This window comes from Procambarus clarkii, chromosome 4 (genome assembly GCF_040958095.1).
Source record: "Procambarus clarkii isolate CNS0578487 chromosome 4, FALCON_Pclarkii_2.0, whole genome shotgun sequence".
Taxonomy (NCBI): Eukaryota; Metazoa; Arthropoda; class Malacostraca; order Decapoda; family Cambaridae; genus Procambarus; species Procambarus clarkii.
Window position 1 is genome coordinate 26,871,374 of NC_091153.1, and position 14,920 is coordinate 26,886,293.

Below are 14,920 nucleotides of genomic sequence, written 5' to 3' on the forward strand. Positions count from 1 at the left end.
CAGGTGTTTGGAGCAGGAGACAAGGTGACTGATGACAGGCATGTGGAGCAGGAGACATTGTGACTGATGACAGGTGTGTGGGGCAGAAGACATGGTGACTGATTTTAAGTGTGTGTGGAGCTGGAGACATGGTGGCTAATGGCTGGTGTGTGGAGCAGGAGACATGGTGACTGATGACAGGTGTGTGGAGCAGGAGACATGGTGACTGATGACAGGTTTGTGAAGCAGGAGACATAGTGGCTGATGACAGGTGTGTGGCGCAGGAAACATGATGACTTATGACAGGTGTGTAAAGCAGGAGACATGGTGACTGATGACAGGTATGTTGAGCAGGAGACATGGTGACTGATGACAGGTGTGTGGGGCTGGAGTCATGGTGACTGATGACAGGTGTGTGGAGCAGGAGACATGGTGACTGATGACAGGTATGTGGAGCAGGAGATATGGTGACTGATGACAGATATGTAGAGCAGGAGACCTGGTGACTGATGACATTTGTGTGGAGCAGGAGACATGGTGACTGATGACAGGTATGTGGAGCAGAAGACAAGGTGACTGATGACAGGTATGTGGAGCAGGAGACATTGTGACTGATGACAGGTGTGTGGGGCTGGAGACATGGTGACTGATGACAGGTATGTAGAGCAGGAGATATGGTGACTGATGACAGATATGTGGAGCAGGAGACCTGGTGACTGATGACAGGTGTGTGGGGCAGAAGACATGGTGACTGATGACAGGTATGTGAAGCATGAGACATCGTGACTGTTGACAGGTGTGTGGGGCTAGAGACATTGTGACTCATGACAGGTGTGTGGGGCAGGAGACATGGTGACTGATGACAGGTATGTGGAGCAGGAGATATGGTGACTGATGACAGATATGTAGAGCAGGAGACCTGGTGACTGATGACAGGTGTGTGGAGCAGCAGACATGGTGACTGATGACAGGTATGTGGAGCAGAAGACAAGGTGACTGATGACAGGTATGTGGAGCAGGAGACATCGTGACTGATGACAGGTGTGTGGGGCAGGAGATATGGTGACTGATGACAGATATGTGGAGCAGGAGACCTGGTGACTGATGACAGGTGTGTGGGGCAGAAGACATGGTGACTGATTTTTAGTGTGTGTGGAGCTGGAGACATAGTGACTGATGGCTGGTGTGTGGAACAGGAGACATGGTGACTGATGACAGGTGTGTGGAGCAGGAGACATGGTGACTGATGACAGGTTTGTGAAGCAGGAGACATGGTGGCTGATGACAGGTGTGTGGCTCAGGAAACATGATGACTTATGACAGGTGTGTAGAGCAGGAGACATGGTGACTGATGACAGGTATGTTGAGCAGGAGACATGGTGACTGATGACAGGTGTGTGGAGCAGGAAACATGATGACTTATGACAGGTGTGTAGAGCAGGAGACATGGTGACTGATGACAGGTATGTTGAGCAGGAGACATGGTGACTGATGACAGGTGTGTAGAGTAGGAGACATGGTGGCTGATGACAGGTGTGTGGAGCAGGAGACATGGTGACTGATGACAGGTATGAAGAGCAGGAGATATGTTGACTGATGACAGATATGTGGAGCAGGAGACCTGGTGACTGATGACAGGTGTGGGGAACTGGAGACAATGTGACTGGTGACAGGTGTGTGGAGCAGGAGACATCGTGACTGATGACAGGTGTGTGGGGCTGGAGACATGGTGGCTGATGACAGGTGTTTGGAGCTTGAGACAAGATGAATGATGACAGGTGTGTGGAACAGGAGACAAGGTGACTGATGACAGGTGTGTGGGGCAGGAGACGTGGTGACTGATGACAGGTGTGTGGAGCAAGGGACATGGTGACTGATGACAGGTATGTGGAGCAGGAGATATGGTGACTGATGACAGGTATGTGGAGCAGGAGACAAGGTGACTGATGACAGGTATGTGGAGCAGGAGACATCGTGACTGATGACAGGTGTGTGGGGCTGGAGACATGGTGACTGATGACAGGTGTGTTTAGCAGGAGACATGGTGACTGATGACAGGTATGTGGAGCAGGAGACATTGTGACTGATGACAGGTGTGTGGGGCAGAAGACATGGTGACTGATGACATTTGTGTGGAGCAGGAGACATGGTGACTGATGACAGGTATGTGGAGCAGAAGACAAGGTGACTGATGACAGGTATGTGGAGCAGGAGACATTGTGACTGATGACAGGTGTGTGGGGCTGGAGACATGGTGACTGATGACAGGTATGTAGAGCAGGAGATATGGTGACTGATGACAGATATGTGGAGCAGGAGACCTGGTGACTGATGACAGGTGTGTGGGGCAGAAGACATGGTGACTGATTTTAAGTGTGTGTGGAGCTGGAGACATGGTGGCTAATGGCTGGTGTGTGGAACAGGAGACATGGTGACTGATGACAGGTGTGTGGAGCAGGAGACATGGTGACTGATGACAGGTTTGTGAAGCAGGAGACATAGTGGCTGATGACAGGTGTGTGGCGCAGGAAACATGATGACTTATGACAGGTGTGTAAAGCAGGAGACATGGTGACTGATGACAGGTATGTTGAGCAGGAGACACGGTGACTGATGACAGGTGTGTGGGGCTGGAGACATGGTGACTGATGACAGGTGTGTGGAGCAGGAGACATGGTGACTGATGACAGGTATGTGGAGCAGGAGATATGGTGACTGATGACAGATATGTGGAGCAGGAGACCTGGTGACTGATGACATTTGTGTGGAGCAGGAGACATGGTGACTGATGACAGGTATGTGGAGCAGAAGACAAGGTGACTGATGACAGGTATGTGGAGCAGGAGACATTGTGACTGATGACAGGTGTGTGGGGCTGGAGACATGGTGACTGATGACAGGTATGTAGAGCAGGAGATATGGTGACTGATGACAGATATGTGGAGCAGGAGACCTGGTGACTGATGACAGGTGTGTGGGGCAGAAGACATGGTGACTGATTTTAAGTGTGTGTGGAGCTGGAGACATGGTGGCTAATGGCTGGTGTGTGGAACAGGAGACATGGTGACTGATGACAGGTGTGTGGAGCAGGAGACATGGTGACTGATGACAGGTTTGTGAAGCAGGAGACATGGTGGCTGATGACAGGTGTGTGGCACACGAAACATGATGACTTATGACAGGTGTGTAGAGCAGGAGACATGGTGACTGATGACAGGTATGTTGAGCAGGAGACATGGTGACTGATGACAGGTGTGTGGAGCAGGAAACATGATGACTTATGGCAGGTGTGTAGAGCAGGAGACATGGTGACAGATGACAGGTGTGTGGAGCAATAAACATGATGACTTATGAGAGGTGTGTAGAGCAGGAGACATAGAGGCTGATGACAGTTGTTTGGAGCTTGAGACAAGATGAATGATGACCGGTGTATGGAACAGGAGACAAGGTGACTGATGACAGGTGTTTGGGGCAGGAGACGTGGTGACTGATGACAGGTGTGTGGAGCAAGGGACATGGTGACTGATGACAGGTATGTGGAGCAGGAGATATGGTGACTGATGACAGATATGTGGAGCAGGAGACCTGGTGACTGATGACAGGTGTGTGGGGCAGAAGACATGGTGACTGATTTTAAGTGTTTGTGGAGCTGGAGACATGGTGGCTGATGACAGGTGTGTGGAGCAGGAGACATGGTGACTGATGACAGGTTTGTGAAGCAGGAGACATAGTGGCTGATGACAGGTGTGTGGCGCAGGAAACATGATGACTTATGACAGGTGTGTAAAGCAGGAGACATGGTGACTGATGACAGGTATGTTGAGCAGGAGACATGGTGACTGATGACAGGTGTGTGGGGCTGGAGACATGGTGACTGATGACAGGTATGTAGAGCAGGAGATATGGTGACTGATGACAGATATGTGGAGCAGGAGACCTGGTGACTGATGACAGGTGTGTGGGGCTGGAGACATGGTGACTGATGACAGGTATGTAGAGCAGGAGATATGGTGACTGATGACAGATATGTGGAGCAGGAGACCTGGTGACTGATGACAGGTGTGTGGGGCAGAAGACATGGTGACTGATTTTAAGTGTGTGTGGAGCCGGAGACATGGTGGCTAATGGCTGGTGTGTGGAACAGGAGACATGGTGACTGATGCCAGGTGTGTGGAGCAGGAGACATGGTGACTGATGACAGGTTTGTGAAGCAGGAGACATAGTGGCTGATGACAGGTGTGTGGCGCAGGAAACATGATGACTTATGACAGGTGTGTAAAGCAGGAGACATGGTGACTGATGACAGGTATGTTGAGCAGGAGACACGGTGACTGATGACAGGTGTGTGGGGCTGGAGACATGGTGACTGATGACAGGTGTGTGGAGCAGGAGACATGGTGACTGATGACAGGTATGTGGAGCAGGAGATATGGTGACTGATGACAGATATGTGGAGCAGGAGACCTGGTGACTGATGACATTTGTGTGGAGCAGGAGACATGGTGACTGATGACAGGTATGTGGAGCAGAAGACAAGGTGACTGATGACAGGTATGTGGAGCAGGAGACATTGTGACTGATGACAGGTGTGTGGGGCTGGAGACATGGTGACTGATGACAGGTATGTAGAGCAGGAGATATGGTGACTGATGACAGATATGTGGAGCAGGAGACCTGGTGACTGATGACAGGTGTGTGGGGCAGAAGACATGGTGACTGATTTTAAGTGTGTGTGGAGCTGGAGACATGGTGGCTAATGGCTGGTGTGTGGAACAGGAGACATGGTGACTGATGACAGGTGTGTGGAGCAGGAGACATGGTGACTGATGACAGGTTTGTGAAGCAGGAGACATGGTGGCTGATGACAGGTGTGTGGCACACGAAACATGATGACTTATGACAGGTGTGTAGAGCAGGAGACATGGTGACTGATGACAGGTATGTTGAGCAGGAGACATGGTGACTGATGACAGGTGTGTGGAGCAGGAAACATGATGACTTATGGCAGGTGTGTAGAGCAGGAGACATGGTGACAGATGACAGGTGTGTGGAGCAATAAACATGATGACTTATGAGAGGTGTGTAGAGCAGGAGACATAGAGGCTGATGACAGTTGTTTGGAGCTTGAGACAAGATGAATGATGACCGGTGTATGGAACAGGAGACAAGGTGACTGATGACAGGTGTTTGGGGCAGGAGACGTGGTGACTGATGACAGGTGTGTGGAGCAAGGGACATGGTGACTGATGACAGGTATGTGGAGCAGGAGATATGGTGACTGATGACAGATATGTGGAGCAGGAGACCTGGTGACTGATGACAGGTGTGTGGGGCAGAAGACATGGTGACTGATTTTAAGTGTTTGTGGAGCTGGAGACATGGTGGCTGATGACAGGTGTGTGGAGCAGGAGACATGGTGACTGATGACAGGTTTGTGAAGCAGGAGACATAGTGGCTGATGACAGGTGTGTGGCGCAGGAAACATGATGACTTATGACAGGTGTGTAAAGCAGGAGACATGGTGACTGATGACAGGTATGTTGAGCAGGAGACATGGTGACTGATGACAGGTGTGTGGGGCTGGAGACATGGTGACTGATGACAGGTATGTAGAGCAGGAGATATGGTGACTGATGACAGATATGTGGAGCAGGAGACCTGGTGACTGATGACAGGTGTGTGGGGCATAAGACATGGTGACTGATTTTAAGTGTGTGTGGAGCTGGAGACATGGTGGCTGATGGTTGGTGTGTGGAGCGGGAGACATGGTGACTGATGACAGGTGTGTGGCGCAGGAGACATGGTGACTGATGACAGGTGTGTGCGGCAGGAGACATGGTAACTGATGACAGGTGTGTGAAGGAGAAAAGACAACTCACGTCCATCAACTCAAGTCCATCACCTCTCCTCCATCTCCTCACGTCCATCACCTCAAGTCGATCACCTCTCCTCCCTCACCTCTCCTCCATCACTTCACATCTATGACTTCACGTCCATCACTTCTCCTCCCTCATCTCACGTCCATCACTTCTCCTCCCTCACCTCACGTCCATCACTTCTCTCTCACCTCACGTCCATCACTTTTTCTCCATCACCTCACGTCCATCAGTTTTCCTCCATCACCTCACGTCCATCACTTCTCTTCCCTCACCTCACGTCCATCACTTCTTCTCCCTCACCTCACGTCCCTTACTTCTCCTCCCTCACGTCAGGTCCATCAGCTCTCCTCTCTCACATTACGTCCACCACCTCTCCTCCATCACTTCTCCTCCATAGTTTCACGTCCATCACCTCTTCTGTATCACCTCACGTCCATCACCTCACGTCCATCACCTCACATCGAACACTTCACATCGAACACCTCACATCCATCACCTCACGTCCGTGGAGTTGAAGGTCTCGACCCCAAGCTTACCTGAGGTTGTCGTGCCATCTGCTGCTGCGCGTCTTAGTCTGTGCTCATCACCCTCCATGCGTCCAGCTGGGTCCCCTTCCTGCCCATAGTAGTATCTAGGGACGGACACTTATGCATCCTTCACTTGCCTTGCTCACTCACAAATACAAAGTATGTCTTCAGTTTGTCAATCAGTGACCGTTGTGTGGGACATAATTCGTACACGTCTTTAGGAGAAACCATACCGTGTTCCTCTTTGAGTGCAGAGCTGTGAATTCCTTTGGAGTTCCAACGTGATGCGGAAAAAAGTAATTGTTTCAGGTTCACAAAGTCTAAATTAAGAACAGGTTACAGAATGGACTTTTTTACACATGGGGTTTAAATCTAATGAAACACATAACCGCCGATGTCTAAAAGCCACGAAAGAGGTATTTGTTGAATTCGCCTTGCCAGCGAATTCAATGGGTTCGAACTCTAGAGAGGGAGGTTCAACAGAGCACCGAACTTCAACTGCTTGTCCAGTAGTAATAGTAACAAGGTGTCTGGTTCTCAGCTGTTCGCAGCTTGTGTTTTGACGAAAAGTAATACAGCAAAGTTAATTATGTAAACAGAAAATTCTAAGCCTGCTATCAGGAGTCAAAAGTAGTTTGCTTCTCTGAACAAAGCTGGTCATTACATACATCAGCTAGTGTTTAGGGTGTCTTCTGTTTAGTTCACTGGAAACCTTCCATCTCTGGGATGCTTGTGGCATGTGTTTGGCAGCACATTTAGTATTCTTGTTCTGTGGAGCGTTCTGCTGGAGGATTATAACCCCTCAGTCTTGATCCTGTGTGGACGTCTCACATGTGACCTGCCTGTGTGGACGTCTGACATGTGTCCTGCCTGTGTGGACGTCTGACATGTGTCCTGCCTGTGTGGACGTCTGACATGTGTCCTGCCTGTGTGGACGTCTCACATGTTTCCTGCCTGTGTGGACGTCTCACATGTGTCCTGCCTGTGTGGACGTCTCACATGTGTCCTGCCTGTGTGGACGTCTGACATGTGTCCTGCCTGTGTGGACGTCTGACATGTGTCCTGCCTGTGAGCCCGTCAGACATGTGTCCTGCCTGTGAGCCCGTCAGACATGTGTCCTGCCTGTGGGGTACCCGGAAACCGTGTACCACATAACTGTCGTCCATATTTTCAATTACCTGAGTGGTTGCGACACTCGTGACAATTGCCCGGATGGTTGTGACACTCGTAACAATTGCCCGGATGGTTGTGACAATTGCCCGGATGGTTGTGACGCTCGTGACAATTGCCCGGATGGTTGCGACACTCGTGACAATTGCCCAGATGGTTGCGACACTCGTGACAATTGCCCAGATGGTTGCGACACTCGTGACAATTGTCCAGATGGTTGCGACACTCGTGATAATTGCCCGGATAGTAGTGACACTCGTGACAATTGCCCAGATGGTTGCGACACTCGTGACAATTGCCCGGATGGTTGCGACACTCGTGACAATTGCCCGGATAGTAGTGACACTCGTGACAATTGCCCGGATGGTTGTGACACTCGTAACAAATGCCCGGATGGTTGTGACAATTGCCAGGATGGTTGTGACACTCGTAACAATTGCCCGGATGGTTGTGACAATTGCCCGGATGGTTGCGACACTCGTGACAATGGCCCAGATGGTTGCGACACTCGTGACAATTGCCCGGATGGTTGCGTCACTCGTGACAATTGCCCAGATGGTTGCGACACCTCTGACAATTGCCCGGATGGTTGCGACACTCGTGACAATTGCCCGGGTGGTTGCAACACTTAGGAGTGTTACGGCCCTGGTTTCTTAATTGGCAAAGCCAGGGAACCAGGGGTCAAATCGGATTCTTTTATATTCATTCAGGGATCAGTCACTCAAGCATATTGATAGTGACAGGCCCTGACTGAGGTATTTTGCGTTGGTTCCTAATTAAATAATTATTAGAACATTAATTGATAGGATTGGATTATGTAAGAAGGATATTTAATTAACAATGGAACTTATATATATTCAAGAGATCTGGATCCTTGTGTTTATGTTCCCATCTCCCCCTGCATGACGTAAGAATAACCTTGTTGCTCACAGAGCTGGAAGACGCTTGTGTTAATTGTATATTAATATAAGATATTAGCTAGATATATAAGATTAATATAAGATATTAGATAAGCTAGATATTAGCTATTCTTAGAATTGTTAAAGTAACAAGTAATGAATGTTTGTGAAGACTTGTAATGATTGTTGCTGTACGATCAGTTGAGTATCGTTCAAGCAGCGACCTTGAGAGCGCTCCCAGAGAGCTGATTCTCTCTTCTTGGCTGAGTCTGGGTAGTGAACGGTCGCTCCCCAACCCGTCCTCTTAAAAATAACGTCACTTTTGGCTCGTATGCGCACTATGGCCAAATTTGGACGTAATTTGAAATGAAATCGACTCACAAAAGTGACGTACTGTTCCGTTTTCTGTTTGAGTCGTCTGACCCTCCTCGGACAGCTTTGAAGAGGAACTTTCAATTAACGTTTTTCATAACGTTTTGAAACTTTATGAGAATTTCCTGCCTACCTAACCTATCAGAGGACCCTTAACTTGTTGTTGAAAAAAAAAATCCCAAATTTATTTTCAATTTATTTTCATTTTCAAATTACGTCCTTATTCGGCCATACAGGCAAACGGCCAAAAGCGACGTTCTTTTTAAGAGGACAGGTTGCGCTCCCGACCTTGTAGGTTTTGTTCCTCACCTCTTCTCCTCCTCCTCCTCCTCCTCCTCCTCCTCCTCCTCCTCCTCTCTCCTTACTCTGTTACCAAGTTAAGTATTATACTCCTGGTGTTTTAGTGGCACCGTGTTCTAGGTTATTTAGTGGTGTTTTCTTACGCCTGTGGTGAGCCCAAACTTTAACTCTGGGGTGGCTTAAGGAGACCCACCATGTGTACCAATATTTACTATGATACCTAAGTGTGCTCTAGTGTCCCTTCAGGAACGTAGACGTTACCCTAAGTTGCAAGTTGTAGTCCTTGTATCCTGCCTATGTTGATTCAAGGGGGTTAACATAAGATCGAGTGGTAAAGTAATTTGTTGTATTCTTGTATTGCTGTATTTTTGTATATGGGGGTTATTAGAGGACTAATAAATAATTTCTAAGGTTATTAAGATTATCCTTTTACCCAATTTGGAAGGGAGTAGGTTAATCTCATTCAGACTACAGAGCCATTAGTTTACAATATTATTTGCTGGGAATGGTCTTCCCTGGGGACCGGGCCTTACCTAACTCTCACTATTTTAGGAACTCCTTGACCTTATTTATTACCCCTCACGGAACAAATACCAGTCCCCCATAACAGTGACAATTGCCTGGATGGTTACAACAGTCGTGACAATTGCCCGGGAGGTTGCGACACTCGTGACAATTACCCGGATGGTTACAACACTCGTGACAATTGCCCGGGTGATTGTGACACTTGCAACAATTGCCTGGGTGGTTGGGACACTCGGGACAATGATCGAAGAGTCAAATGTGCACTGATTCTGTCTTTTTCCTAGCTTGCTGTTAGGGAATCTAGTGGTGAGTCGGCTTTGCCAAGAGGTGCTGAGGATTCGTGGTGCAGCTTTCCCAAGAGGTGCTGAGGATTTGCAGGGCAGCTTAGCCAAGAGGTGCTGATGATTCATGGGCTATCTTGGCTATGAGATCCCAGGTTTTTGTAGAATCTGAAGGCTCATGTGTTCCTACAAGACATGGAGGGCGCTTGGTAATTGCTCTTCCGGAGGTTTCCTGTGTGAAGTGTGGTGGACGGTGCTTGCGCTGCTGGGGGTCTTCAGGTGTCGCTCAGTGTGTGCGCTGACACACAGTTTAGATTTTACCCTTGTATTCGTCTTGTATTTTAGGAGAGCCTCCTGTTTTATTTCTATGCCAAGCACCGGATCGAGAGTGCATATAGCTAGTGCCATCGTCTCCCTTTACTCAACTAATAACTTAAAAAAAACTGAAGGGGGGTTATCTTGAGATATCTTAAGATGATTTCGGGACTTTAGTGTCCACGTTACCCGGTCCTCGACCAGGCCTCCCCCCCCCAGGAATCAGCCCATGACAGCTGACTAACTCCCAGGTACCTATTTACTGCTAGGTAACAGGGGCATCAGGGTGATAGAAACTCTGCCCATTGTTTCTCGCTGGCGCCCAGGATCGAACCCGGGACCACATGATCACGCATTCCAGTGTTCTGTCCATTCAGCCACTGGCCCCCCCCCCCCATGACATGGGGACGTGCTCACTATGGTAGGGGAAGATATTCACTAAATTGTGTTATGAGAATCAGTTTTAATTGAGTTATTACTAATTTGACACAAGTTAACATTATTGTGTTCTACTTCCCATAGTGTGCACATGGAACAAGTGACGGGGCCACATACAGCCATTCTTTGCAATCAAATAAATGGATACAAGGAGTTTCTGCACGTGGGGCCGGAACGTGTCTTCTTGCCCTCCTTCTACGCCAACTGGCACTCCAAATATGGCAGATTCCCAGTGTATCAGGATGATGTTTGGATTGTCACTTACCCAAAGTCAGGTGAGTACATCCTCCACCCACCTGTGCTCTTCTTGGAAATTTAATATTTGTATTTCATTTTCAGGGTGAGAGTTCAGAAGTAGATAATAAGTTTCATGAATATCAGTCATTATTAAAAATACCAATAATAGAAAGCCTGACTACATCTTGGCTCCTTGGTTCTCCACTCAGAGCCTAAAGGCTAAATATACTGTGGCCTCTTTGTATATAATGCTCATTATAAACATATCCTTCCAAGAATTTCAGATACTTTATACCTTTGTAATGTAAATTTGTGAATAAACTTATCATTTCCAGACGCTTCATATTGTGTCTTCTTTATACATACACCATTTAGCCATTTAGACAGATATTATACTTTCGTATAATCTTATCCTTTTATAAAAACATTATTCTTAGACGCGTCCAGGAATACCATAACTTTGAAGAGCATAAAGGTAAGTATTTAGCAACAAACTGTGATTATAGTTTGTATAATATACAGTATAATATCAAGTGTGCATGCAGCTTGAATGGTCCCCAATTTAACATGCATCAAAAACTCTTGACCTCTGAAGGATTCGAACCCGGTCAGCTAGGGCCTACATATTCTTTGACATGTCCCATTCTATAATCACTTAACCACTGACTGTACAAAAGTATTGGAAAGTCATCACTCTTCTAATCCCAACACCTGACAGCACTCCTGACTTTATTGTGCAGAGATATTTCATCAAATAACTTCAACATGCTAGGTCCGCATGAGCATCAAGTGTGTGTCAACTTTGAATGGTCTCCAAGCTAACATGCATCAGAAAACTCTTGACCACTGAAGGATTCGAACCTGGTCAACCAGGGCCTTCATGCCCTTTCATATGTCCAAATACAATATCCACTCAGCCACTGATTGGACAAAAGTATTGGGAAGTCGTTAGACTTTTAATCCAAACACCCAACAGCAGTCGTAACTTTATTGGCCAGCTTGTGGGGACCATTTAAGTTTAGCACACATTTTATGCTCATGTGGTCTCTAGCATGTTAAAGTTATTTTATGAAATATCATATAAATATCAGGGCTTCATTTATCCACATGTGATCCTTACTCAAGCTCAAGTATGTTTATTGAGACAAGAAAAAATACATCTCAAAGGGATAGAGTAGCATAGGCTATTTCTACCCCCGTGTCATACAAATTATGATTTGGGCATGGATTATTTATTCCTATTGTCATGGTATGAGAAACGTTGCCTAGGCTACTCCAATATGAGTGTTGTTCATGAGCTTTCCCTCCATGACTGAGGGCAAAAATTATTATGTGAAGGATGCATAAACTGTAGAGATTGAGAAGACAAATAATGTAGGGAATAATTAGTGTTGAATTGAGAGTCAACACAAATATTATGAAGAGTAAGAATCAAGAGGTGATCTGGATCATCATTTAGGTCAAAAACATATCAAAATTATATCAGAATAACTACAGATTCATTATATCCTACATGACACTGCCACTTATGATCATGTACGCCATAGGGCCCATGGTATCCACGTGACTTGTACATGATTTATCAAGGATCTAGAAGCTTCTAGAAGGATATCTTAATTAATTAAAAAACTATTGGAACATTCAATCGATTTCTGGTAAGGATTAAATCAAATCCTTAATAAGTATCAATAGTACTAGCAAGTACTACTTATAATCTTGAAATCTTATGTCTAATTATATTATAATCACATCTTATCTCAATCATATGTCTAGACAGTAAAAATAATCAATAAATATGCATTTAAGGCTACATTCCCCAGAGAAGGGAAGAACCAACTCAGGAGTGAAGTGACCTACGGGGCGTCCCGAGGCAAGAAAGCATTGTTTACAGAGTGAAAACGTGAGACGGTGCCTTGCGAACATTATTCTGTAAAGGACACCATAATAACATATCTTGAGCACCAGTGATTACTTTCTAGAACTGGGGGAGTACCTGGAGAATATCTACAAGGAAAAATTCCTAGTACTTTATATAAATAAGAGTGTAGAGTGGCTCGAAGTGACGCTGCCTCCACCCACACCTATCTTATCCTACTGCAAACGTAATTAAGGACATAATCAATTAGCAATGTTACCAGAATAATTAACAGCAAAGCTGTGACATAAAATATAGTGCCTAAACTGTACAAGAGAGTTATCCAGTCTGGCTACTTGTCAGATGACACCTGTCACTCAGACATAAGTATATTGACTTATTTAGACACGACTAAAGTTATTAGTTAGAAGTTAGTTAGAGGAAGTTAGTTAGAAGACTTTATTATTATGAGTTATTTAGACAAGACTTTCTATACAGTATTTTGTTTGGCAATAAATCCTCAAATCAAATAAATCTCAGGATAAACAATACCCAAATTTGTAACAAAGTAGATGGCGAATTCCTTGGCGTTCTCATTGACCGCAAGCTGAATTTCCAGGGACACATTCTAAATATATCAAAAAAAGTTTCAAAAACTGTTGGCATTCTTTCTGAAATTAGATATTATGTACCTCGCCTGCCCTGGTGATACTCTATTACTCTCTCATCTATCCTTATCTCAACTATGGTATTTGTGCTTGGGGTTCTATTACCCAAAATCGTTTACATCCTCTAATTACTCAACACAAAGCTGCTGTTAGGACAATATCCAACTCTGACCCCAGACATCACTCGGTACCCCTACTCAAATCTCTGAATATGTTAGATATTAAGTCACTGCACATCCTCTCATATATATATGTATATATATATATATATATATATATATATATATATATATATATATATATATATATATATATATATATATATATATATATATATATATATATAGGTATATATATATATAGGTATATATATATATATATAGGTGTCCTGTTTGCAAACTTCTACATGGGTACCATCGAGCAAAAAGTCTTAGTCGACATGAACTTGAAACCGGCCATATACTGCAGGTATGTTGACATTTTTACACAGGTACCTGATGTCAGACATCTGCAGGAGCTGAAGGAGGCATTTGAGCAGAGTTCCGTGCTGCGTTTCACTTACGAGACGGAAAAGGATGGGAAGCTGCCTTTTCTAGATGTAACAGTCATGGAAAAGGGCGGAGGTTTCCACACTGTGGTCTACACTAAGGAAACAAACATAGGAATGTGCCTAAATGCCAACAGCGACTGCCCTGACAGGTACAAGAGGAGTGTTGTTAACGCATACGTCGACCGTGCTCTCAGCCACAGCTCAGAATGGAAGCAAGTCGACGAAGAACTCTGTAGGGTAAGGCAGGTCCTAGTCAATAACGGCTTCTCCAAGGGTTTCATCGAAGACATCATAAGAAGGAAAGTGAAAAGCCATGCAACCTCTGAAGAGACAACTAACACAACACCTATACCCCCTATTAGACTATTTTACAGGAACTTCTTTTCCACAGCTCATAAAACGGAGGAAAGGGTCCTGAAAGATATTGTTAATAGAAACGTTATCCCTACAGACAAAAATCAGAGGATACAACTGACGATTTACTATAAAACCAGAAAAACGGCCAGCCTACTCATGAGAAACTCTCCAGACACAAAACAGAACGCTTTAAAAGAGACTAACGTCGTCTATGCCTTCAAATGCCCACTTGGGAACTGTAAGCTCCAAAAAACCCAGTATATAGGCAAGACAACAACATCTCTTTCTAGGCGTTTAACGATGCATAAGCAACAGGGCTCCATTAAGGAACATATAATCTCTTCCCACAACCAAACCATCGCCAGAGAAATCCTAGTAAACAACACAGAAATCATCGATAGATACAGCGATAGCAGGCGGCTTGACGTTTGCGAGGCACTACACATCAAGAAGTCAACACCAGCAATCAACAGCCAATTATTGCACAACTATATTCTACCCACCTCAAGACTCCACTCCAATATAGAAGCATCAAGAAATATGGACCAATAGGCTTTCTACAAACACT

General features: G+C 45.7%; 1 protein-coding gene across 2 annotated transcripts in view; it reads left to right on the forward strand.

Annotated features, from left to right (window-relative positions):
* The window catches only part of LOC123748693 (sulfotransferase 1B1), a 248,916-nt gene that overhangs the window by 50,263 nt on the left and 183,733 nt on the right, over positions 1-14,920 (forward strand). For both annotated transcript variants that reach the window (XM_069333270.1, XM_069333266.1), the window contains exon 2: positions 10,770-10,960. In XM_069333270.1, coding sequence (XP_069189371.1) covers positions 10,770-10,960 — 191 coding nt within the window. The remainder of the gene's footprint in view (positions 1-10,769; positions 10,961-14,920) is intronic.